A 27284-nucleotide genomic window follows, 5' to 3' on the forward strand; every position below is an offset into this window, starting at 1 on the left:
GGCCACGCTTGGGGGGGGGGGGGGGTGGGGGAGAAACGACGCCTGATCTCGCTAACGAGGCATCGACCAGGGAGCCAGCGCACGGCGGAGCTCTGGTCTCCGGGGGCAACGGGCCGGCGTCCGCGTCACAGAGCACCACAGCCCGGCGAAACCACCGCGGCGCCGGGCATGCCTGCACCGGGACGCCAAACGAAAGCGTTTCCATGGGAACCCTGGCTTGCGCCACGCTAACCGTGCAGACCGAATGATCCCCTGGGGAAAAGTCAGACCCACAGGAGACTCCGTGGACTAAACCACGCCGTCTTAAAACTGCAAACTGCAGCGAGACTCGAGACGTCATTACGGCAGGATTCTGTAACGCAAAATTTAAACAGATTTAGTTTTTTCTATTCAACGAAAATTAATAATCGGGTGCAATAAAAGACGTTTTTTAGTTATAGTGCAAAAGGACTCCAACTTAGGTCATCACATAAGTAGCTTCAGCTTGACATGAAGGATGATGTTCATAAGATGTTCATAGACATTAGTATATTCAGATTCTCATCAGGGCTGGTCCAGTGTTCCAGCAGAGTGATGGGGACACTGCTCCGTAGGAGGTCCTCACTTACTGTGGTCATTAAAAGGCACCGATATAGCAGGTTGTTAAACCAGGTGTCACAAAATCTCTCCCCCCCCCCACGTCTGGCCACGTCATCACCGCCTACATCAGACCGGCCACACGATCCCGCCCATTCCCTTCCCACACCAAATTCCCAGTTCATCACTGCGTCAGAGTTCCTCGTTCAAACCGCTTGTTTAATGAACATTAAAAATGATAAAAAAATTTTTTTTTTTTTTTTTTACTCTCCTTCGTCACCAAAAGTGACATTTAAACACACTGTTCCAAACTGAAACTGAGTAAGATGATATTTGGCCATCTGTGATGGTCATTAAAACACAAATAGCAGAGAAACAAACAATGCCCAAATAAACACTTCCTCCAGGCTAATTTGATGTTGCTCGTTTTCTCTCTGTAAACTGAAAACCCATGTGATTTGATACATTTCTGGTCTTTGTTCCAGGACAGTCAGACACTCAAGCACATGACCTTAAATATCCATCCTGTGGAATTCAAATAAGATTTTCACCAGCCCAAACTCAAAGCAGTCATTCTGCAGGTAACCACAGCCTGCATGACTGTAAAGGAAAAGATCGTCCTTTTGGATTGAAATCAGACCGCTTTCATTAAGCCAGAGGATGTTTGGCAACTCGATTCGTATTTTTTTCCCCCCTCATCGCTAATAAGCCTGCAAACAGCTAAAATAAACAAATATAAAAGTTCCGTAAAAAGCCAGCAGTTCATTAAAGTCGAAGGAAAACCAGGCAATTAAAATCACGCCCACGGAAAGGCACTCGTCTGGAGGAGGAAGCCAGGCTTCAGATCCGCGGAGGAACCCGCTGCAGGCCACAGCGGCCAATGGAAACGCGCGGCCAGATTTGAAAGTTTTCTCTGGATGAAGGCCAAGAGGAGAAGGGGGGAGGGGGGAGGGGGGGTTGTTCCGCAATGTGCGCTGCAAACCTCTCACGTGCCGGCCCCACGTGCCCCCGCTCACCCCGGGCTGGCGGCGGGCGGGGGGGAGGGAGGCCATGCGTGACCCAGCAGATGAGAGGAATGTGCAGTTGTTTCCAAACACGTGCTGGGGAACCCAGACAAACCGCTCTGGGCGGGAATATTTGAATGGAATGGAAAGAAAAAAGAAAAGCACAACACACCAGGATTGAACTTTCCACGTTTATTTGTCCCAAGCTGAAACAAGGCAGTTATGAAAACTCTGGTGCGCACGCACACGCACACACGCAGACACAGACACACACACTAAAAGAACTGGGGCCAACAGATCATATCTACACACACTGGGCCAATTTGGAAAGAGTCCCCCAATGAGGGGGGGGGTTCTAGCTGACCAGCAGCAGGATCAAAACCCCTAAAACGTGTTTAAACGTGCTCGGACACAGAACGGCCATATTAAATTAGGCAGGGGGGGGGGGGAGGGGGGGGGGGACCAATGAAAAACAAGCAGTTAGCCATTTTTTTGTTGCATTTTGTCTTTAATGGAGGGCAGTACATTACAGGGAAAGGGATTCTCTTGCAAGAGGGAAGAACACACGGAGCGCATGGCAGGAGGCTGATGTGGTCGAACAGGCTGTGATTCGCCAGATCACTGTGCAAGGTTTCAAAGTTTGAGATTCAAGGCAGTTTATAAAGATATTACACTTGGTCTAAAAAAAAAAACTAAAAAAAAATTTAAGAAATAATTGAAAATTACAAAACAATAAAAATCTTAAATCTGCCGTCTCGCAAGAAAGTCCCATCCGGAACATCACCGCAATACCACAACAAGCTATGAAATTCACAGCATAACCGAAGTGTTCTCGGTAGAACACTGTGGTAAAGACATTTACTTAAAATAATATATTTAAAAAAAAAAAAAAATCAGTGCAAAATTAAAACAAACAGGATTTGACATTTGCCCCAATCCCACCCACACACACAAAAAAGAAGAAAAAAAAACCACTTCCCCTTTAGATGTTCTTAACATAAAAACAGCTCATTCAGGCAGCAGGCCATCACCAGATCAGTTATTGCTTGAAAAGGGGAAACTGGATTCTACAGAGATGTGCATGTGCAGATTTGAACACATTTATCCATCTCGTTTCACCACAGCCTACAGAAGAACCTTTCTGAGATCCAACGGGTTGCCAGGGACAACCAGGGGGGATGAACCGGGGGTGGCCAACCTTCGCCACAGAACCAGGGCTGGGCGAGAGAAACCCCGCGACGACAAGGGATCACATGACCTGAACCAAGCAATCAAGTCACATTACTTCTGCACACAAAAACAAACCGCAGTTCCAAAGCCGGCCGTGTCACACCGGCTCCACCCGCCTCGGGGTTCGTGAAGCCTCGCGACACCGCTAGCCGAAACCCACAGACACCGGAGGCGACACGCGCCACGAGGAGAATTAAGTGCTTTAGAGGGAGGAGCAGAGGATTGTGGGCCTGCTCAAGTCGCTTCGACCCCCCCGGGGGAGGCACGAAGGACTACGCCAGGCGATGTTACCGTGACGCCAGCGCGTGGGGGGGGGCGGGGCCTGGCGGTGAGCGCAGAGCGGCGACTCAACGCCAGAGCGAGGGAACATCCGCCCGGCTACCCAGCATGCCCCTCTTCTCACCCCACCCAGCGCTGGCATCGCAGGGCCACGACAAGGACATGAAAAGCCAGACGAAAACTGGGGAGAAAACAAAAACGAATAAAATAAAATAGACAGGACTGCAGAAGTGAGTGGCGGAGTGGTGGAGGTGAGGAGGGCGAGGGTCTTGGGGGGGGGGGTCTCAGAGCTTCTTGAGCCGGCTGTACAGGTCCCTCTTGCTGCGTTCCCCCGCCCAGGTGCGGCTCTTCAGCCGAAACCTGCGCAGGTCCTCCTTAAAGTCCTCATGGTGCATGGGCCGGTAGGACTGGGGCTCACACTCAGTCTGCATACGGGGGGGAGAGGGAGAGGGGGGGGTATGGAGGTCAGTTCAGTGCGTTCGTCAGGTCAGCAAAACCAAGCCAAGCCAATACAGGTTAGCTATTCATAACTTTGCACGTCCACATAGCTGCGATAGTCTGAGCAAAGGGTAGTATCCAATTTTGCCCCAAAATGCTCAAATGCACAAGACCCCAGGGGAGGTGGACACAATGCCCTTTAGTCGGTTAGGTAGCTGCCGCAGTCTTCTTACAGAGCGAAGATTACACTTTACGGACACCAGTGTTCATCTGTTTCTGCAGCATTGCAAGCTAAAACCCCCACAAAAACACATTTCCTTTCTAACAGGGTCTTAAATATTTTAACTCGTCAGGAGGAGAACCGGCAGAATTCCAGATCAGCTACGGCACCCAGATGGCCAGCTGCCGCAATCCTTCTGGACCAATCACCTGCTCGCAGGTTACGGTTGGTAACGAGAGCCCCTTCGGCGCTATGCTCATTAATATTCATGAATAAAGGACAGCAGCTGTCGCCACCCGTCGCACCGTTAGTCACAAGCGCCACCAAAATGGACGACTGTCTTCGCCGTTAGGACAGACACCTCAGCGGGCAGAGCGGAGAGCTGACCATCTGGTTCCCGTACAGAATCTCTGGTCACCACCTGTGCCGACAGGACCGCGGCTCCCCCGCGACCCAATCCCACGGACCGAATACGGCAGAACCGCCGATCCCGCCACGTACAGATACGGGTGATCTGCAGCGGACCGAATCAGCCTAAATCCTGTAACTGAGCAGCAGTTACGTGGATATAACCGCTTATGAACGTTTAAAAAAATATGTAAATATAAAGAGGGAAGTGTATTAAGTCAGTATTGAGGAGGGCTTAAGAATCGCACAAGACTGAGAAAGAGGGCTGCATGGCGGTTTGAATTCTCTCCCGTGACCTCTCTGCTGTACCTCATTCTCAGGCATTAATCCGGCTCATTCAGGGGGTGGGGAATGGGGGGGAAGGGGACGCACCTGGAAATGGGGGAAGAACTCCTTGTAGCCGCCCTTGAGGACGTAGAGCTCGGGGTAGTGCAGGTTGGGGTACTCGTTGAGCATGCGGTCGCGCTCCCTGACGAAGCGGCACATCCGGGGCCCGCGCTCCGAGGAGAACTCGCAGTGGAACACCAGGAGCACCCGCCTCTCCGGGGAGGAGGGCAGGACGGGGGTCTTCAGCAGCACCTCCTCCACCTGCTCCTCCTGGTGCAGGTTCAGAGCTCCCTGGGGAAACACGGGAAGGGTTGGGAGGAGGCCACACGATTATTATCACCATCATCATCATCACCTGACCCTCTGAAGAGTAGGTCTTCTGGAATGCTTTTATGTTTCCTTCAAAATCAGAGTCAGTGTTCTAGAACTGCAGTGCTTTCAGTCACCAGTAGCGATTGTGACATCAGCATTTAGAATGTTCAGTTGAAGGACTCACTTCAATTCCTTAACGTTCCAGTTTGAGGACATCCACCAGACTCACACAGCAGGGAGTGGGAAACTCACCTTGATGTGTCCCCCCTCAAACTCGTAGGGGTAGCGGCAGTCGATGACAAGGATGCGCTCCACCAGGCGGCTGAACTGTCCATTCAGCGCTGCCACCATCTGAGGGGGGGAGGGGTAGTTCATGTTAACAGGGTTACCAGGGTAACAGCACACCCAAGCTACTCCACCTACTCCCACAAAATCTGAAGTTCTCTCAAGGAAAACCTGAGCAGTAAATGCCAGTTTATGAACAGATTTAGGAATCAGAAATTATGGGATGGACGGGGTGATTGGCAGGCCGGAGGCCCGCGTTTTAAACCAGAGAGCAGAAACCACCATCTGAGGAGAGGCACACTGGACCGCGGCTTCAGGGGAGCTCACCATTTCTGGCGTGATGTACTTCAGATCCTGGTGCTTCCCCTCGACGGTGGGCAAGGCGAAGGGCTGCAGGTCAAAGCAAAGCAGAGGGGCGGAGTCAGACCCAGAACATTCGACAGTAATACAGGAGCACCGCTGGTGTTCACTTCAGTTCAACAGTTAATCAGCAAACTAGCCAATGATGTAGGACCGCTGGACAAAACACAGACAGCCCGGGGCGACTCACCTTTGTGAAATCTCCAATCAGCTCTTTGACGTCGTTGTCCAGGAGCTTCTCGATCTCCGTGTGGCAGAAGGATTTGGACCTCTGGGCCAGCCGGGCGGCCTGTGGGGGGAGGGGGAGGGGGAAGGAAAGGGCGCAGGCCCAGAGTCAGTCACATACCCCGCTTGCTTCATGACAGGCGCTCTGAGCTCAACTTACGGCTACATTAGATCCATTAAAATCTAGTCATAATATTCACTCTCACCAACGCCACATTTACACAGAAAACCCATATGGCCGCCAGCACCAACTTCCGAATTTATCGCTTTAAAATGAAGCATTCTTATCAAGACATATAAGGGGGGGAATGGGAGAGGTACGGGGGTATGGAAGGGGTGCGGGGCGTATGGAACAGAGGGGTAACGGGGGGGGGGTACTGACCGAGGGCACCTCCTCCTCCGGGGGGCAGACCTGCGACCCGGCCACGCTGCGGCGTCTCTTCACGCGCACCGGCGTGTTCTCGTCCTGCGGCCGGTCGGGGCGCTTCAGGGGGGCGCGGCCGGGGGGCGACGGGAGGGAGGGGGAGCGGAAGAGCCCGCGCGGCCGACAGCGAATCACGGGCTGCGAGGGAGAGGAGGGGGAGGAGTCAGACGGCTCTGCGGGAACGGGCGCGGTCCCGTGCGAACGCGTTCCCCCGCGGCCCTCAAACCTACCGAGCCGGGCTGATCGGACGCCCTCTCCCCGACCAGCGGAGCGGTCAGCAGGCTGGACAGTCCCATCGGCATCCCAGAGTCACTCTGCAACGAGCAGGGAGACCGGGATCAGCGTTTAGACAAGAGACACTTTATACAACGAGCAGGGAGACAGGGATCAGCGTTTAGACAAGAGACACTTTATACAACGAAGCAAGGGGGAGAAACAGGGGACATCAGCGTTTAGACAAGAGACACTTTATACAACGAGCAGGGAGACAGGGATCAGCGTTTAGCAAGAGACACTTTATACAACGAGCAGGGAGACGGGATCAGCGTTTAGACAAGAGACACTTTATACAACGACAGGGATCAGCGTTTAGACAAGAGACTCTTTATACAACGAGCAGGGAGACGGGGATCAGCGTTTAGACAAGAGACACTTTATACAACGAGCAGGGAGACAGGGATCAGCGTTTAGACAAGAGACACTTTATACAACGAGCAGGGAGACGGGGATCAGCGTTTTTGAGCGGGACGGACACACAAACTTTAACACACGACACAGCGTACAGGCACAACAGAGAGACAGGGATCAGCGTTTTGGGGGACGTGCTCACACCACGCATGCACAGAAGACAACACGTGCACACGAAGAGGAGCAGCGAAAGAGATGGACAGCCATCCGCTCTGTTATTTGGGGACTCACCTCCACATCATCGTCTAGGACGTCCAGGAAGCCGTCGTCGTCGTCATCGAGGGAGCAGGTGAGGGAGGAGCGGCGCAGGGCGATGGGACTGCCGTCGTCCAATGAACAGAGCCTCTCGGTCGGGGGCGGGGACATCTACACAGTGAAGCAGGGAAACAGTCAGTCGAGTTCAGCTCGCACCACCCAAGCCCCAGCCCTGAATTAAACCTGCATACAAACGGCTGATTGGCTGCTGCTATTGCTGCTTTGGATTCTGGGTAATATTTTCCCGAGTGGCCCAAATGACCGGGCTGAACTCCTGCAGAGCAGCTCAGAGTGAGCTCCACTGGAGGGCACTTCACACACGCGCGTTCGGGGCGGGGGGGGCGTACCATGAGGGCGGGGGCAGAGTTGGGGCGCTGGGCGAACGGCTCCTTGCCCGTCCCGCTGTGGAAGGACTGCAGGCGGCAGCGGGACACCGGCCTGGCGGGCTTCTTAAACTCAAACCCCTCCTGGAGAAAGAGAGCAAGGAGGGGTTAGGGTTAGGGACCACACGGGCGGCGGGACGGTGCTGGGGGTGGGGTGGGGGGGACCGCCGGTTCCTTACGTTCTCCTTGTTGCCACGGCTCCCGGCGGGCAGGTCGCCGGGGCGACCGAAGATGCCGAAACGATGGGACTCCGGCTCCTTCCCCTTCAGCGCAGGGCTGGACCCCAAAAGCTGCAGCTGAAAAACAGACAAGGGGGGAGGGGGGGGTGAGCCACACGGGACAGGCAGGACCAACACAGCCCATCAAAACCAAACTAAACTCCACAGGAAGTGACAACACACAACAGGAAACTCGCTTCCCCAAACAGAACCTCCTGTTCTTTTTTTGGCATCTGGTTTAAAACAAAGGAGAGAGAAGCTGATCTAATGATCAGCTACAAACAGCCCTGAAACGGACAGAGCAGCTTCACATTTATCTTTAAAATCCTCTTCACATTTAATCTGAACACACTGCAGTTTCAACCAAATTTCATACTATGGCTAATATACCACCATTGAAAATGCCTTTTTTTTGTTAAACAATTAAAATGCATAATCATAAAGCTTTAAATTTAAAAACACAAAATATGTAAAAACACACACGTGCGCGAGCACACACACACACACACACACACGCACGCAGGCACACACGCAGCATAAACCTACTGGGAGCGAGTTAATTCTTCGGATTGGCATCTTGTTGCTTGGGTAAGAGAGAAAGGAAAAGAACACAATGGCAGTCAGTAATTACAGTCAGTAATTACAGTACGAGACATCAGGGATCAGTCACTGGGGGGGGGGGCGCTTCCGGTCCTGAGGGTATAGCTATACTACACAGACAGAGGAGAATGCGCATCCACAATAGACACCCTCCCCCTAACTGAAACACAACTCCCCCACAGGGTCCGACCAACACAAACAGCCTGTAATCCCACACCCATTGGAACAGTGCCCAGCCAATCATAGGACGGGGTGAGGAATTTCGCTCAGGGCTTCATTTCATTCATAAAAAGAAGGCGAGAGAGAGAGCGCACTCTGGGATAGCTCATGTCCGAAGACAACCCCCTTTTTTTTGGGCCTTTGAGATTTAGGCGTTCACTTCTAAGCAGTCAAGCGATGATTGGGTGGGGGTGGGGGTTGGGGGGGGCAGATACTCACTCCTTGATCACTTTTCCAGCCTCCTGGATGGCCCTCTCGAACCTACAGCAGCAAAGAACACAGAAGAGAGGAGGTCAGCTGCACATTCAGGGGGTTGTCCGTTTCTGCTACCCCAAACATACAACTAAAACATACAACATACAACCCCCCACTCCAAAGTCCTCAATTACACACCTGACCCACATATGGAGAGTAAGAGGGGTCCAGACAAAAGGCTTCAATTCTGAAAAATGTGAGGGGGGGGGTTTCTAGGAAAAAGTATTCATGGTTAGGGGGCTTGGGGGGGTTAATGACTGATGCCCACCTGTATGCTAAACAGCCAGAGAGGCTATGGGCTGCAGAGGGGGGTTTGGGGGTGGGGGGGCAAATCCTCCATATGCCCGATTTCAGCCACCACAAAACCAGCTCTTGCTGGGGGGCTTTTGTTGGGGGTAAGATGGGGGAAGCGGGAGGGGGGGGGGGGCGTGGGTACGGAGTGTGTCCAACACAAAGACAGCCGGTCTGGTCAGACGTGCCCAAGCAAGCAATCTGCAAGGGCCCCCTCTCCATTCAAAAGAGGCCCATACAGAGGCCCCATTCTTCCATTCAGAAGGCTGAAAAAGTGTGCCAAAACCGAGGGGGGGGGGGGGAGCTTTTCATGTCTATAAAGATGGATGTGCCGGGCGCAGAAGAATCCTGTGGAACCCCTTCTTTGGGGGGGGCGGGGGGTGTTGGAACAGCTGTACAGCGGAAGTATAGAGGGGCCCCTAAACCACGCGTCAGGAGCAAGACTTAATTAACATCCACAGACAAAGGGGGCCCCCCCCCAGGTAATTCACTCCTCTGGCAGATGGTGTGGGTGCTTGCCACATAAAAGGCTGTTCTTCTTCTTCTTCAAAAAACCCCACCCAGGATTCATTCCAGAATCAGAGGGCAGACTCGTACCTTAAAACACACACAAAACTTTCCACTTAGACTTAGAGATCAGAGCAAGCGTCTCAAAGCGCTCTTAGGTACGTGGGACGCGTCCGTTTCACACCTAGCAGCGTCCGGTTTCCCCCCCCCGCACCGATCAGAGACACGAGCGCCGCAGAGCGCGGGGTGTGAGGAGACGCGCCGTCGCAGGAGAGGGAGAAATTCGTCACGGGCGTGCGAGACGCGGGAGAGAAGCCGAGCCGGGAGCTGAACACACAAATCCCGCTGAACGCGCGTTCAGGAAATCCTAAAAAAAAAAAACACCTGCGCCCCTCCAGCAGCCAGTGACAGCGGGGTGCGTGACCTTCGACCGGGGCGGTTTTGTAAAGTTTTACCGGAGCCCAGCCCCGTTTCTCAACCCTGCACACGGCGTGACGCGCAGCGCCGTGGCGACGTCCTTCCTGGACGCGACCGCACCGCGGAACGCTTCCTGCGCGAGAGAGAGCAGCGCAGCCGCTCGAACCCGGGCTGCGGTCTGACATTTAAAAAACAGACGCGTCAGCCTTCCCGGAGGGCCCGCCCCCGCCCCCCCCCTCCTCCCCAACTGTGAAACACACTGGGGAAAAAAAAAACAAAGAGCAGGTACCCCCCTTTTCTCTGTCCCGGGGAACACACCGAACCGAAAGTTAAAAATGACGAGGCACCAAAGCCGCCTGAGTTTCAGAGCTGCAGTCAAAACTGCCAACAGCCACATCCACACAAGCTCAGGGGTCAACAAGTTTTAATCCATATTATTGCCATTGTTCACAGGTTATAGAAAATTATACACATGAACTATTCAAACTTTGTTATTTTCCCCATGTGATTTGGGCTGGCTGTGAACCAGGTGCCAGTGTAACACAGGCCAGGGCCTAAACTCGACTCCTACAGGCTTTGAACAAAAAGCGAAAAAAAGACTACGAAGCTTTACTTTTCTGTCTAATGAGGCGGTTGTCCTTGGTACTAACGTACTAACGCGCGCACACACACACACAGTTGCGCAGCTCTCTTAGAAGGTATAAAGGATTGCTGTGAATAATGCTTTTTCAGTAGTGTTGACTGTCAACAGGCAGCTCTTTCTGCAGAAATAAAGACCCTTATAACTGCATCAAGCAAGAGAGTTTTCCTGACTCAACTTCCTCTATTACAAGACAAGGGTGGATTTTCCTGCTCAATCCAACAAGTGAAATTCCAGCAAGAGGGCTGACGTGGATTATTATTGTTTTTTAATGATTTCCTGACTTAAGGGAAATGGAAATTATACTGGTCTTAGCACTTCCAAACCCTTGCAAATCCTGCACCGGACCCATCGCCATCTAGTGGCAATACATCAGTACTGGAAGCCGCGTAAGAACAACAGCCTGCAGAGTAGAGCCTAGCGTCCTTCAATCACAACCAGAGAAAGAATAATAAATATGTGCTGTTCACACCCTCGAACGGCACTTTTAAGCAGTCCACTGGGCCATTACATTTCACCCAGCCACTCTTCCTCCATTAATTTGGACCGGGTACTATGGAAATAATTTAGGAGCCTTTTCCACGTCCCCTTGTGCCCACACAGCCATCCAAGACGTGCTAATCAGTTTAATCACATTCAGCAGCACGTTCGCCCCTCATCCAGGCCCCACAAAACCAATTATAATAATCCCAAAGCCAAGCCAGCATGGCTGGGGACCAGGAGACAATCAAGCACCACAAAACAGAAAGGGGGGGGGGGGGGTTAGCAATTAGCGAAACCTGTACAAGCCAACGAGGAAGCCGCCACTTACGTCTCCTCCATGTCCAGAGGGTCCACTGGACTGGGAGAGTCCATTCCCACACCTACCAAAAACAATTCATGAACATTTTTAAAAGATAATAAAATCAACACAAACATGTAGCAAGGGATGCCAGAGTCACATGATCTGCTCACAGAACAGCCACTCAAGTGTAATAACTACATTCAGACAAACACCTGTTTTACATTTTTGCATTTCCCCCCTTCAATTAAGAACAATTTCCTAAAATTCCAGCATTCTGGGCTAGGGGCAACTCCCTTCCACAGCATTACGACACATTAGAAGACTTTAAAAAAAAAAAAAAAAAAAAAGAGGAAGCAAACCTTTTTTCAAAGGGTGTGCATCTTAACTGAAAGAGGGGGCATTTTTACAAAGGGAACAGACTTGTTTAGACTGAATGCCGATGGCTTTGCAAAGCACTGGGCCCCGCTGAAAACTAATTTGCATTATATATGGATTTAATCTTGCCATGGCTTCTTTGATATGGAAGGGAGCTTAGAGTTGCCCTTTATCATAAGCAGATATAAGAGGACATGCCACAGAATCAGGAAATCTATACCTACTAATGACATGCAATGAGAGAAGATAAAATCAAAAACATTAAATGTTTACTTGCATAGTGTGTGTGTGCCTACAAATATGAATGTGCATGCATGCATGTATAGACACACACGTAATTACATAAAATAAAATGCGTTAAGTTAGTACACACACACACACACCATTGGTGGTGGTCGAGGTGATTTTCCACTGTAAAACACTTTGAGCGTCTGGAAAAGTGCTATATAAATGTAACCGTTTCATTTATTAATTCACACACACGTAATTTCTGCCAAAGGTTTTACATTTTGGGGCATGTGAAGAATTAGCTCGACTTACCGGCGTCCGAGGAGGTGTCGGAAGCAAAAGATGGTATTTTCAGAAGGGGTGCAGGGCTTTTCCTTTTCGGGGTATCGCACTGGCTGTAATGGGAAGTCGATCAGTGATTAGACACGAGCAGGAACATCCCCGCACACTAACACTGAATTCAAGAACACAATTAGAAAGATTGTCTGCTCTTCTTTCCAGCATTGAAAACAGACAAAAACATTACACATAGCTAGAGTTATGACACTATACAAGCATCTACAGCTACTACAAAGCATACCCTTAAACGTTCCATGGCTTTCTCTGTAAGCAAGTTTATAACCAGCGAGAGTGCAATATTGCTTAGCTAAGCCAACTAGCCTCAAAGCTAACTAGCTAGAAAGAAAAGACACAGCTAGCAAGTCCTTATCATTTAACTACTTTGTCAAATGGCCATACTTAAAAAAAGAAGCTTATTTAGCAAAGTTAACATTATCTGAAAGAAACAGTGCGATTCCATCAAAATTAAATAAAGCTCCATTCTTGCTAAAGTTAGCTAGCTAGCAAGCTAATGCACAAGACCACACGGGTGGAGAATAGCTAATGTAGCATTATCTAGTTAGCAGAGGCCCGTCAGACTAGTTTTATTTTCCTACCTTCCAAGAACAGCGAGGTTGGTCATGTTGAGAGCCAGATTGGTCACAGGGGAGAGCACGGCCGCAGGCTCGGGCGAAAAGAGTTTCCTGAGACAAGGCGAGTTGCTCAAGCATTTTCCAGGTAGCGAAAGCGAAGATAGGCCGGGGATCCCGTCCGGCCTCGCATACCCAAATTTAGTGTTAACAGGACTGAGCTCGCTGGAGACCTGATCGAATTCCATTCTGAAGCCAAATGCAAACGATGCGTTTAAATAATCGACCAAAATGTAAAAATAGAGAAAACCAAAGATCAAACTTGATGGCCAAGTATCAAAAAATATAATGTTACAAAAATAAATTAGCTAGTTGTCTTTATATTAATCAAATTTAATTATGAAGTCTAGATACAAATACAATCAGGAACTTTACACAATTTGCTAGACAGCTAGCGATTTACTTTTAAAAATAAATGATTGAATCGAGCATTGTAAGCAAGTTTGCAGCCCCGGTTAAAAGTATGGGGAAAGGGGAAAAATGAAAGAAAAAAAACTCAGAGAAGCATCTTATTTTTCAGTCAGAGAGCGGCCTCCTCACAATCCACCCTCACCTCCTCTCACTACTGAAATTCGCATTTGCGACGTCTTCTATTTATGTTCAAAATAAAAAGCTTACAAGCGCCAATCCACACATCCAATTACAAGCGAGCTTACAATCCTCAAGGCGTCATATCGTCCAATCGGAACTGAGTTTCCTTTCAGCTGACGTTCTGGTCCACCTTCACCAATAGGAATAGCGCGTTGGGAAGAACAACGCCGCCTGGCAGCCAATCGAGAAGGAGACTGGAGAAAAAGGCGATTGTTTTACGCAAGCATTCTTTTTCCCGCGGAACATTTCAAGCGCGGGGTAACGCCCAAACCACAAATACAGCCAATCAAACAGTAGCCATGAGAGTAACAGAATGCAGCGTGTGAAAATACGTATGAAACAATTTATAGCTTAAAAGCCCCAACGGAAACAATTATTTCGCTTCCAAAAATTAGTTTTTTATGGAAACACACGTGTAACAATAGAATCTTTACCTTGAAGAGGAAAGCCTATATAGGCAAAAACACTACCCCCTAAAGAAGAAAGCACCCACGAACAGATGATTAGATCATTTTCAAAAAGAAGAGGGAATTTTAAATTCTGAATGGAACTGTGTAGAGTTAATTTAAGATAGCCTTTAGCGTGGTGTGATGTGAATTTTAAAACGGCAAGACTGGATTTTACACCGTTACTAGCCACTGTCACGTTTCCTTAATGTATAGCTACAATTTTCGTTCAGTGTTATTTTAAAGTAGCCAGGGCCATCCACCAAGTTACGGGTTGGCGGGACATTACACATTTCTAAGCTGCACAAGGCTTATATTTGAGTTTAAAAATATGCATAGGCTATCGGTGTGTTGTAATTCCTCGTGAACACGAATTCGCTATTTAAATGGTTCCATGGGGTATTTGGTAGGCTTTTTTTTTTTTTGTAAAATGATTAAATATAAATATTCAGTAGCCTATTTTAAGCCTGCGACATAAACGGGTTGTTACGTTGAATTTATCATCGCATGAAAGTGCGTCAGCATTCTTATCTCACTTTTGGGTGGAACCTGCATTATTATCTTATATGACTCTCAGTTGTAGAATGCTGGAGACGATGAAAAAAAAATAGGCCTACAGTCAATAAATACAATGCTGCAGCTCTTCAAACTTCAATACCTTCTACCTCCACTGAATCCCACGTCGCCGCCATCCCCATCGTAGGGCGACTCCTAACTCCGATTCGTTGTTGAACATTGAATTATAGTTTACACGCGCCATCAAAAGGAAATTATCGCATTTAGTTATTTAATACACATTAGAATTGTAGGCTACATCCCTCAGGCATGAAAAAAGAATAAAGAAACAAGAACAAAGTAGCAAAATAGTCTACCATGCTGAATAGTAATAGGACATTGTTTGTTTGTTTGTTTTTGCCTAGGAACAAAAATGATTCACATCACTTCTCCCGTAGGCTACTTGCACCATGATACAGCAGCCTATAGGTCAAGACAATGCACATTACATTAAAACCGTATTGGAAGATGTAGTAGAAAGTGCATTTTAATTAGAACCCCCTAAGCAATGCATTTCTTGTCTTTCTAAATGTGAAATTACTAAATTTAATAACTTCCCCATAAATTGTCTGTATGTCGTATGGCGGGAATTACTTTAACAAATAGCCTAGGTAGCCATACTACATGGGTTTGTCGCAGGCTATTCATGAGCACACAAATAGATTACATTTAGAAAAAATATTTGAATATGTTTTGATTTTAAACATAGCTTACGGCTGATTGCAGGTCGCTACTTCATACTTGTCATGTCATTTAATGTTACAAGTAACAATGTATTCCACTGCGTTACCTATACAACATGCGCAGTGATTTATAGACTAGGCCTAATCCAATTGCTGTGAACACGAACCCGCCTCTGCCTGCAGTTCCCGAAGCTTTCGGCGGGACGAGCTGTCACAGCTGCGCAGTCCCTGCCAGTTGTCACGACACGTTAACACGTGAGCGGTAAGCGGCGAGCGCGCGACGATCTGAATCGCTCCAGGGCCAGGGCCAGGGCGCGGTCCTCACGTGGCACCAACTCCACAATGTCTGTTTCACGTTTCCCTGCACGTTCATTTTCTAGCCATGGTTTATTTCTGACAAAAATGTTAGACCAAACCCTGTAATTATACACTGAGGAACGGTAGATAAATGTGGTTTTAGGTAAAACAGTAGGCTACAGATTGGTTGACCAATAACAATGAAACTTATGTAAACAAAGCAGGCTGTATGTCACATATCCCTTTTGCAAGACAGAACCAGGACTTCACATACAATTAAAACTGTAGCCATTTAGCAGATGCTTTTAGCCAAAGTGACTTACTAAAGTCAATTTTGCGTTACTCACATGAATAATTCATGATGACATTTCTAGCATTAACAGAATAATTGGTTGTTATGAGTATGGAGTCCAAAGTCCAGCGGATAAAAGGACTGAGTTATTCATTTGCAAACCCCGGCACTCCCTGGACTGCTTTCGTTTTCGGTGAAATTAATTGCTTTCATTTTCACGCTGCCACACGGCACGGTCAACCTCTGTAAACCGGTACACAAAGCTTTTGTTTAAAATGTACTCAGCAGAAAAAATAATAATAAGCTGCTGCTGGTAAATGTCACATTGCTTCCTTTGTTTCATTCACTGTGCACTGATTAAGACTAATCACGTTTACAGAGTAATAACAAAACAGGTTTCGTTGTGACCACATTACTGCACGCAGTTATACGAAGACATATGAGTCATCCATCAGGGCCGACATGGGACACCGGGTCAGCTGTCCCGGGTGCTGGGTCAAGGGGGGGGGGCAAAAGGGCCTAACCTTTAAATAATCTGTTGGATAATTTGTCAAAAACAGCAATTTCAAAGCATTAAAGTTGGGAATGATAGCATGTCTCTGTCTGTTGCTGTATTTCATCTTTTACGTGCGCGGGGGGGGTGGCTTTTGAGATCATCTTGTCCCGGGCACAAGCAAAAAAACACACGGCGGACCTGCTATCCATAATATTGCTCTCGAGTCAAGGCTTACCCGGTAGTCTGAGCCTCATCTAGCCGCGCGAGGCTCACCTAATCTCTGAAAGAGAGCAGGCGTCTGATAGCCGCAGACGCGCTGTCTGAGAGAACAGCGAGCGGCTAAAGTCCGCGCACGCATCAGCACGAGAGCACACGGCGGCCCCGTTCGCCACGTGCAGATGGCTCGCACAGGGGCGTTTGCGTGTTGACATGTTCGATAACCTTCCACACAGCAGAGTTTGTGATTTCGGCTTCCTACCCTGCCATTAATGTGTCCCCTTTATTTACATGTGATTTTTGATTTGGTATTGTGTTGCGTTTTACTAGCATTTTACCATAGCACACATCAGGGTATCACCCCCCCTGGTCTTACTGGCTCCTCAATATGAATGAAAAGTCCACATTAATGGGTTTTACATGATGTCACTTCCTGTATTTGGCGGCACGTGAGGTCATATAGTGAGGACTTGCTATAGGCCACCCAGCCTAATCGCCTTTCCCTTGTTCGGCATCCAGGGTTTGTCATGCCAGCCTTCGGGACTACGGACACGGAGGATCATGCTTGGAAAAACTACCAGGATGAAACCTGAGGATAGCTCAAATTTCTGGTCTGTGTAGCAGTCACACAGATAATGTGCGAAGCTCCGGGCCGTCCCATCAGACATCTGATCTGCAGGCTCTGAGGTTTCAGCCATTCAATGGCCCTGTCATTAGCTCTGTCACAGTGATTAGCACAATCAACAGCTGTCGCCGTGGGAACCTGTGTGTCTGTGTGTGTGTGTGTGTGTGTGTGGGATGCTGGAGGGAGCAATTCCCGCTCTTTTGAGTTCAAACCAGATCACCACCCTGAAGCTTGACCGACCCCCCCCCCACCGCCTCCTTTCTCCACACTAAAATCCCCCTTTACGGATACACCATCGTCAAGGCAACCCTTCCCCCCACCTTGATAGCCGCACACTCTGTCAGGCCAGGGGGACAAGCTGTTTGGGCCTCTCCTGTGGTCAGCCAGGGGTCAGGCAGGGTCCCTCTCTCTCTCTCTCTCTCTCTCTTTCTGTCCTCGCAATAATCCACTCTCTCCTCCCAGCTGCCTCACCCCGCAACACACACACATACAGCCCCCATATATTATCTTTAACCCTGTGAAGCAAAGTTTATTAAAATGTTTTCTTCTCAACATTTCAAGTCAGTGTTCTAGAACTCCATTGCTTTCAATCACCAGTAGTGATTTTTATGTTAGCATTACAATGGTCAGTTAAGAACATTTTAATCACATATGTGATCTTACACCTTAAAGGGTTAAAATGAGTTCCGTTCGATTATGTCTCGTGCTGTTCAGTAACTATAACAATGACGATCTTGGACAGAAGAGTCTTGCCACCTGCGTATAGATTTATATTCTCTTCTCTTTTTTTTACATCACATTGTGGTTTCCACTATACTGGAAAGGTCTGTCCATTGTGCATGCTTGGCTTATCAGAGAGAACATCTTAAAAGGTACATTAATTGTAGTGAACTAGTAGATTCAAAACTAATGGATTATTTGTTTTGTGTTTTTTTGGCATAGGTACACAAGGATAAAGCCCTATGTATTTGTGTCTCTAAAAATACTTTTGGTTTGAATCAAGAAAAACTGGTATTTTTTTTTACAGCAAACCAACTGCTTCTTACATTGCAGAAGAAAATGGAACCGAGGAAGTCATTATTAGTCAGCCATTAGCTACTTTCTCATTTCAGACCAAATGGCAATACCAAATTTAGATTTTTTTAAGTACACATTCAAGGGACAGGCAAAGATGCTCCATAAATCCAAGATGGTAGACTTGCTGCGACCGGAAAGCTCTGTCCTCTGAGGGCACTGTTAGCATGATGACTCTGCAGCTACACCAGTGTGGACAGTGGGATATACAGTGTCCCCTGTGATACCCTGATCAGAGATAGTTTATCTTGATTACAGCAAATAATGGAGTAAATGTTCACCTTTGACTCGCGAAAAGCCGTAGAAATCGCATCGGGGTTCTTGTGGTACGATGGCATCTTTTCAGACAGTGTCTGCGGCATTGTCATGGGAACAGAGGGCAAGTTTCAAACGACAGTGTGAGGTCACTGCCCTTTAGTTAGCGCTGGACTAGAAAAAATCGTAAATTTAAATCTTTGACCAGCTGCTCAATTTTCATTACTTTTGGGTGCAGCATGTGCCCTTTCGTGAGACCTAAAAGAAATTTAAACTTTTTTTTCTGTTCAGGCCTCAATTTAAAAAGGCACCTGTGTAAATGTGCATAATTTAATGTTAATGTAGCACAATTAACACCCTTTCAACCAAAGCCCTTTGCTCTTTCAATGCTGGTGCGAACTAGCGGGTTTTTTTTCACCACAACGTGTGGAGATTGGCTGATCTGCATTTTCTGACACCAGGGACTTGCATACTGGCTGTCTTTTACAGTGGAGGTTACCATACGTTTCCTTCGTCCCAGAAACAGCTTTCAACCTTTCAACCGTATTTACCCGTGCGCAGGCTAGCCAAATTTTCTACAGTATACTGCACGCGTTGCAGTCTAACTTGTCTTACCAGTCCGTCTTTCACATGGCTCAACCGACAAAACCAGACAGTTTTTAGTCATTCGTCATTTTGACAAAGACTGCGTTGTGTGTTTATGTGTGTGTGTGTGTGTGTGTGTGTGTGTGTGTGTGTGTGTAAAGAGAGAGAGAATATGGCTGTTGTTGTCCTCTATTTTCTCAAGGGTTTAGCTCTATAAACTTCCTGATTTGCAGTGATAGGCATCTGCTGGGGTTTGCCAAAAGGCAAGTCACAACTGTTATTCTCAGGGACAAAAACAAAGCTCCGAGATTAAAGGGAGTTTGCTAAAACAATCAGCCGTCTCTCACACCGAACCCAACAATAAAATCACGTATTTGCATCCAGCGTGAAGATTAACGGCCAGTTACTGACAAAATGATTCAGACACAGAGGTGGGGAAGTACCAGCCCTTCACAAGATGTTACCAAAATGCTCACTCAATATTTGTTCAGAAGTCAGAGTAGTTTGTGCAATCCTCAAAGGCCTATCTTTTAATTTCAAACCAATTTACAGAACAACTGTCTGTAGATATTTCAGCAATATGGGATAAAATTGAAAATAAAAATAAAAACGTGTTTATCCTGCAAAGAGTGACGTTAGTTCAATCCTGGCTTCCAGGTCTATGTTTTTTATGCATTAAAATGTTTTGAATTTATTTTCTATATATTGAACTGGAAGGTTAAATATTAGTCTGCAAGCTAGTGTTGTAATAAATAGTTGCCTTTCAGGATAAACACAGAGCTTTTCTGAGTTAGCCGTACCACTGAACCTGGAAAATGAGCAACAAATGAATTCAACAATCTGTGGAGGTAAAAACAATAACAGCGACAAAAGAAGCCGTCACCGCAGTAACAGCAGCCGACAACCCTGAGCTGAAAATAACGGGGCTTAGCAGTCGCCAGGGCGCTAGTCTGTTATCCTTTCAGGCCTAACTGGACCATTTGTGATGTTTTAGTTTGGCTGCATTTACACAGACAATGAAAAAAATATACATAATTTCTTGGGGAGCCACACAAAATGCTTTTTTTTTAGAAATACAGACGGTCTGTGACCTTAAAGTAACTTATAGTGTGCTAAATAAGGTAAAATATAAATATGAAGGTAAAATATAAATATAAAAATGTATATAATAAATAAAAAAATATAAGAAATAAAAGGAGTGCATAACACATATGATTAAGAATAGAATTACATTTGTGTGTAACCTCAGAAACACACTAAAAGATAATCAACACTGGTGTACAGTTCACTCGTGTTATAATAACACTGACAGACTCCCATCAACGCGCACCATGCCCCACCTGACAGATTTGGGCATCTGAGCATCTGTAGGGATTAATGAACTCCCAGCAGGAGTGTGGACTGGGGCCCCATTTCCTCCACACATGCCCAAAAACAGGAGAACAAAAGAAGGGGTGGGGTGGGGTGGGGGGGGGGCAAGGGGCTCCCCAAGCTGAACTCCCCAAATTCCCTCCCCACCCCCCAATCCCCTCTGTATGGGACAGACCATGAAGGAAGCCACACACTACACCCATCCCCTTGTCCCGCTCATGCAGCCCTGCTTACAACATACATTGCCTTTCACAACGTGGGCCAATTTGGAGGCAATGTATGTTGTAAGCATATGTTGTAAGCATACATTGCCTTGATTTGGCTCTATGTTCCACAATTTTAGATTTGTAATCAAGCAATTCTCACTTGGTTAAAGTGAAGATTCTCAGCTTCTATTAAAAAGTATTTTTTTGAATTTTGTGTAGAAATTGTGGCACTTTTTATACATACACCTTTACTAGAACTTCAATATATACTTTAAAACCTGAAAATGACTCCAGGCCCACTTTGGCATATAGTGTGTCATAATTCTTCCTGGAACTTCCAAAGACCATGCAAGTCAACAGGACACTGTTAATACTTGTTTCTCTGTCCAAAGTGACCCATCAGCTTCCCCAGAACACAAGGGAATTTACTTGCTTTGCTCTGGTATTAAGGGCTTTTCCCACTGAGATGACTTTGGATGACTATACAATCGGGTCAAAAACTATCTGAAGATTCAACCCAGTCTGCTGGTTGGTCTTGAAGTCCTGAAGGAGCCTGTCTCATGCAATTCTCCATCATATGATATCAGTCATTCCTTAGTGGACAGCCTTATCACTCCAAATTAAAGGCTCCAGGAGCGTACATCGTGTAGTTTGATTGGTGACGTGTTTAAGTTCACCAAAACCCTGAGAACAGTGCAGTGCAGGTCAGAATAAAAGATAAGTGTTGGTCTCCTTGCGTTTTTTTTTTTTTGCAGATATAAATGGACAGAGGGTGCTTTTCATTTTAAATTCCCCAATATCACCCTGTCTGTATGCACTATAGAATAGATAACTTCAAAGAGAATTTTTTCCTGCACACAAATGAATTAGAATACAATATAATACAAATATTACATCCATGACAACATTATGAACACACAGTCACACGGTCACTGTCCAAATCGATAGTTGTGAGTAGGAACCTCCTGGGTAAGCACATATACTGCAGTGTCAGACCCAGCCAGTTCAGAAAGTGAATTGAAATTCAGTTCATGAGCAGAAAAAAAATCTCCATAGAACCTCATGGGAATTTGTAGAGTTCATAAAAATTAATTTCAGTTCACCTCTTAAACTGAGCAGAAATATAATTCTCTCCAACTCCGTATCACCTTACATCAGCAGATTCTCCTGAAGGGACTCCTCTCTCTACAGATATTTTTTTTTGGGGGGGGGGGGTCCGGTATTGTTCTGGGGACCCATGCGCCACCACTCCTCCTCCTTTGAGATGGAGACCCAACATCCGACGCGTTCCACACTTCGCTGACCTCCCCTGTGGAGCAGCTGTCGGAAGTCGCTGGCTTTTTGTTTGCTTATTTGTTGTATCTCTCACTTGTGTGTTTGCTCTGAAAAACAGCGTGTCGATCATGGTGTGTGTGTGTGTGTGTGTGTGTACGCTATGTTTGAGAGCCCCTCTCTATGCGAAGAAGTAACATAACATAACATAACAAAAAATAACATAATGACGAGAACAGGCCATTCAGCCCAACAATGTGTGGCATTTTTCTGGCTAAATTAGTGCTCTGATAGTATCAGGCAGAGTTTCTGCCTCTACTACGTGACCTGGCAGGCTATTACACACATTGACCGCTCTCTGCGTGAAAACATTATTCCCCTATGTCTGTACAGTATTTACCTTTTGCTAATTTCCGTTTATGTCGCCTCGTTCTACTGACAGGACTCAACCTGAAGCATCTCTTGCAGTTCACTTTGTCGATCCCCTTGACTTAACTTTCTTTCAGCAAGCAGAATTTTTACAGTGCAATGTGTTTTAAATGTTGTTCTAGAAACACACCAGAGGGTTTTGGGGGGTTAAAAGCACTTCAGGGGGAAACCCGGAAAAAGGTTTTCGGGCCCCCCCGGTCACCGGCGTGAACTCGTGCGTCGGTTGGCCGGCCCGGTTCGACTCCCGGGACCAGTTGCCGGCCGTGTTCTCCTCACCGAAACGCGGCACTCGGACGCAAATGGGTCCGGTGCTCTCTCCCCGGGGGCAGACATCACCCAGCCCATTGCTTTACCCCCCCCCGCTCCTGTGCCATTTAAATCACAGGCTCGCCAAGACAATGCCTCTCAGGCACACCTCCTCCTTAATGCGCCTGATTACTAGAAAGACAACCCCCCCCCCAAAAAAAAAAAAAAGATCTGGGTGTTGTGAAGGTTTGTCAGTAATCTGGATGTGTCAGTGCTAAGAGGTTACTTAACCAGCACAAGTTTTATCGTCTGCTAATAGAGAACGTGTCCACGTATTAAGATAATAAGCTATGGAATGCTCAAAACTGCATTTTTGGGATGCTACGGAAGGCATTACTGTTGGAATTTTCCTAAGGCCTTGGTGCACAGTCCAGGTCCTGCAGGTCACAGTGTCTGCAGGTATGTGCGTCAACCATGCACTGCACCACCTGATTTCACTGATTAGCTTACTTCCTGAACCAAGGAGGTACAGTACAGATAGGACGGAGTGTAGCACAGTGGGTAAGGAACTGGGCTTGTAACCGAAAGATCGCAGGTTCGATTCCCGGGTAGGATACTGCCGTTGTACCCTTGAGCAAGGTACTTAACCGAAATTGCTTCAGTATATATCCAGCTGTATAAATGGATACAATGTAAAATGCTATGTAAAAGTTGTGTAAGTCGCTCTGGATAAGAGCGTCTGCTAAATGCCTGTAATGTAATGTAATGTATAGTAAAATAATCCGTATAAGCCAGACGGTGTACTGCATGGTTGGAGGGAATACCTGCAGACACTGCGGCCCACAGGATATCCTGTTGAGTAGCGCTATCCTAAGAGAAGTACAGTAGCTATCTCTGAGGGACAGCAGCTGTGTTTGGACCCTCAGATCTGATTTGCTCTTCCCAGAACCCCCTGTTCCTTACCACTGTTCCGTTAGATCTAAAAAAAAAAAGTATGAAAAAACATCTAACATGGGACAAAGCTTGTCACTGGGGTGATACACAATAAGTACATAACACTGTAATCCTAGCCATAGGTTTTATAATCCATTTGTACTTTTCTTTTTACTTGTAAAAAGTACTTATTACAACCCAGATTACTTTATTGTACCTCTCAATGTACATATGAGAAGAACATAATGTACCTTTATTTCTGAGCGTGCACACAGAACATTAATAGCAGGACACACTGAACCTGAACGACAGAGACTATTAACAGCGCAGGTAACAACACCTGAACGACACAGAATCTGTCTGGTCACTGCAGGGGGGCGGTAGGAGGAAGGTGAGCCACACCGAATCTGGCCAGCGACAGCAGGGGGGGGGAGGGGGGCTACAGAGGAAGGTGCCGGGTCCGTCCCCCGCAGTCTACTTCCCGCTGGTTTACAGGTCGTAGGGACCCCATCCCTAGCGACGGCGCACACATTAGCGACAGCCGTTGGCATTCTAAATGCCACCATTTTACATGACTCACTGAAGTCAACGGTGGCGTAGGTGGACGTATACCTCTGATTTGACCCCCGCCCCCCCTTCCTTTCTAACTTTGTTAAAGCATGCTGAGGACCAGCTGGGGGTCCTTCTCAGACACCTGGGGGGCTGGGGGGGGGTGTCTCTGTACCCCCTGTGGAGCCCTTGCTGTAAGTCATTCATAAGGTGGTGGAGGTTACAATAACACAGGACATGAGAAATTTAGATGGATGCATTTCCCTGGTTTGTGGTGCATTGGTGTTTTTGTGCCATCATTTGGTAAAAAGTAATTAAAGTACAAGTAATTCTCAGATTTCTCATAATCAATACAAGCCTTTTTCAGAGCGTCACAAAGCAATAGAAATTACTGTATGTGACACAGTATTTCATTCTTACGATCAGTGCCGTTTTGGCTATTAATCCACCACGGGCCTATCTATCTGTGTCAGTTTTCTCTGTGCCTAACTATGCGTTCTATCTTTATGCACATTAATTCACTGGGGATGTAATAATTATATAATGTCTAATTACGCGTCAGTCTGTGTTATAGCATGAATCATACAGTTTTTAATTGTGCCTCAATTAGCACAGCACTTCAGTGACTGCCGTGGTTAAGATGGAAGAAGGCCTGTTCCTGGGGACAGATATCTCTCGTTGCGTTTGTCAGTTTTAAATGTTCTGTTCCTTCCTTGATGGCACGCAGCCAAAGGCTCATTCCCATGCAGGTGCTCAGAAGAGTTAAGCTGAAGCAGTTTATGTAAATGAATGAATGAATGAATGAAGGAGTCAATGAATAGGGGGGAAGTGCTGGACAGATGCGGGCAAAGGTGTCGCAGTTCCAGGTTGAACATCTGTCCCACCCCTCCAGACAAAGGGGGTGGAGAAGCATCTGCCCCTGCCCCCCCCCCCCCACCCCGAAAAGGAGGCAGGAGCTGACAGATGGGGAGAAGAGAGACAGAGAATGGGCAGGATCCTGCACTGGAATGCACAGAGGAGAGAGACACACAAAGGACGCGGGGGAGAGAGGAGAGAGGGAGAGAGAGCGCTGGAGAAGAGAGAGAGACCGGCTTTGTCCCACCCCCCACTGCCCCCCCCCACCAAACCCACACAGGCACCACAAAGGCTGGAGAGAGGGAGAGGGAGGGTGATAAACGACAAGAGAGAGGGGGAGGCAGCGGTGAAACCAACGCGCCGGGCAGAGAGAGCGATCGTCGTGCGGGGGGGGGGAGTTGCCGGGGTGACGCCGGAAACACACGACGTTGCCACGACGTCACAGTGACGTCTTATTTACTCAGCCACACGCAGGCCGAGCGACAAGCGCGCGTGAACTCGGGCGCTGGGCCGGAGGTTAAGAGCGTGACGTGCGGTCACTGCAGACGTCCAGCTCATTATACGAAAGTTGGCGCTCTTCAGCATTGTGTGCGGAGGGAGGGTATCGGTCAGTGAAACCAATGACCTCCAGCCAATCAGGAGCCTGCAGCCGGACTGCGCAGCCCACACGTGCAGTGACACAGTGACTGCGCGCTCAGCTGGTGGACAGTTGAGTACGGAGCACAGGCGGTTAGTGGTACGTGCAACGTGGGGGGGGGCGGGACGTGGGTGTCTGCATTCTCCAAATCTGACGGGAGGTGTGGAGTGATGAGACAAACACAATTTAAGCATCTCTGGGAAGTGCCAGTCAGTACACACGTGCATTTTTTGAGAAGGTGTGGCCTTTTGCCAGCAGTACCCAAAACCAAGTTTGAAAGCCACTTTTCCAGTCTGTTCAGGAATCTGTTTGCTCGGTGGGTTTGCTTGTAGCCACAAAGTTATTTTCTGGCAGAAAGTGTGGACACTCCAGCCATGCATGCTAATCTATCCCGTTCGTTTCGGCCTTTTTTTCCCCTTCGCGCAAATGTTACCGTCCGCCAGCGGAACTCACATGCTGACGAATACTGCCCTCTTTTGGCAAGATAGGGTAATTCAGCTAACGAAATCGTGGAAAAAAAATCTAATGTGCACATTTGTGCAGTTTACTTAATATAAGAAACAATTTAAATGTTTTTGTAAGGATAGTTTACTCTTTATTTTACTCTATACAGTTTACTCTTCAGTATATTCACTCGTATTTTTGGTCACATTTATAATTGATGCCATTATTTGTTGCTTTGAGAGGATGAAGAAGTGGTGCGTTATCACTGAGACAAACCTCATTGGGGAATCTGTTTTAAAAGACCTTCTATTACAGAAACAAGACTGATTACAGTCTTCAGCAACAAGACTATGGCAGACAAGACCAACTGAATATCAGCCCTTTGTAATGGAGTCCCAGATGGAAATTTCAACTTGAAATTTCCAGAAACTAATGTGTCAAGACTCATTAAAGTGCAGACAAAGTATCACAATTTTCCAAGATCTCGGTCCAATCAATTTTTTTTTCTTTTTGACCAAGGGGAAGACCACCTTGCCACCCCCAACCCGGGTTAGAACCCCCGTCCCCCCCCCGCCGTTACCGTAGTCTTTGATGCCGAGGTGGACGAGCGCTATAGCGTCAGAGTGGGGGGTCATTTGTTAGTGAATGCAGGGTGTAGTTCACAGTTGTGCTGGAGGACAGCTCAGCTACCATGACTCTTCAAGGTGTGACATCACAAATATGTGATTAGAATATTCTCAACTGAACATTCTAATGCTGATGCAACAATCGCTACTGGCAACTAGTGACAGAGTTCTAGAACACTGACTTGAGAATTGTGAAAAAACATTGAAAAAACCTGCTCTTCAAAGGGCTAGCAATAGGCTTACCTGCACTCACTTCAGTTTGAAAAGTAAATTACACAGCTGTGTTAAAATAAAAACCATGAAATGTTGCCAAAGCAACAAGAACAACAGAACCACAGCATAATTTTCACAGTATACTCAATGAATAGTTTTTTTTTCAGATGAACTAGTGACAGTGACCTCCATCAGAGAAAATGTGTGATTGATGACGCTGTTATACCAGTTGCACATTTGCGAGGTCCCCCTCCCCCTCTCCCCTTCGCCCTCCCTGCTGAGAAGTTATGAGGGAGGCAGAACCTCAGGATTTGGAAGCTCAGGACCCCCCGGCCCATCTCACTGTCCCCTGAAGGTCCAGCTTTGACCTGACCCCCTGTCCTATCACAACAATTCATGAGTCACGAGGAAAAGAGCCATCAACAGACACCCACCACCCCACCCCCCACCACCCCCACCACGCACACACACAC

The 27284-nt window shown here is 47.5% G+C and overlaps 1 protein-coding gene across 1 annotated transcript; it reads right to left on the reverse strand.

Annotated features, from left to right (window-relative positions):
* Nucleotides 1-1757: 1757 nt before the first annotated feature.
* Nucleotides 1758-13492, reverse strand: cdc25b (cell division cycle 25B). Its single transcript, XM_064334736.1, has 15 exons — nucleotides 12883-13492; nucleotides 12260-12342; nucleotides 11372-11423; nucleotides 8670-8711; nucleotides 8178-8214; nucleotides 7593-7709; nucleotides 7378-7497; nucleotides 7007-7141; nucleotides 6319-6402; nucleotides 6047-6226; nucleotides 5630-5728; nucleotides 5407-5469; nucleotides 5047-5145; nucleotides 4528-4773; nucleotides 1758-3514 (listed from the first exon to the last, which is right to left on the reverse strand). The coding sequence occupies exons 1-15, from the start codon at nucleotides 13101-13103 to the stop codon at nucleotides 3374-3376; spliced, it is 1719 nt and encodes a 572-aa protein (XP_064190806.1). The 5' UTR covers nucleotides 13104-13492; the 3' UTR covers nucleotides 1758-3373.
* Between the last annotated feature and the right edge of the window lie 13792 nt (nucleotides 13493-27284).

The sequence above is a fragment of the Anguilla rostrata genome, chromosome 5 (genome assembly GCF_018555375.3).
Source record: "Anguilla rostrata isolate EN2019 chromosome 5, ASM1855537v3, whole genome shotgun sequence".
Classification (NCBI taxonomy): Eukaryota; Metazoa; Chordata; class Actinopteri; order Anguilliformes; family Anguillidae; genus Anguilla; species Anguilla rostrata.

Coding starts and splice junctions, on each gene's coding strand:
- cdc25b (XM_064334736.1), bottom strand. CDS start 13,103: ATGGAATTCGATCAGGTCTCCAGCGAGCTCAGTCCTGTTAACACTAAA. Junction 8,215..8,669: donor GCTGGAAAAGTGATCAAGGA/GTGAGTATCTGC, acceptor CTCTTACCCAAG/CAACAAGATGCCAATCCGAA. Junction 7,498..7,592: donor GCCGTGGCAACAAGGAGAAC/GTAAGGAACCGG, acceptor CTCTTTCTCCAG/GAGGGGTTTGAGTTTAAGAA.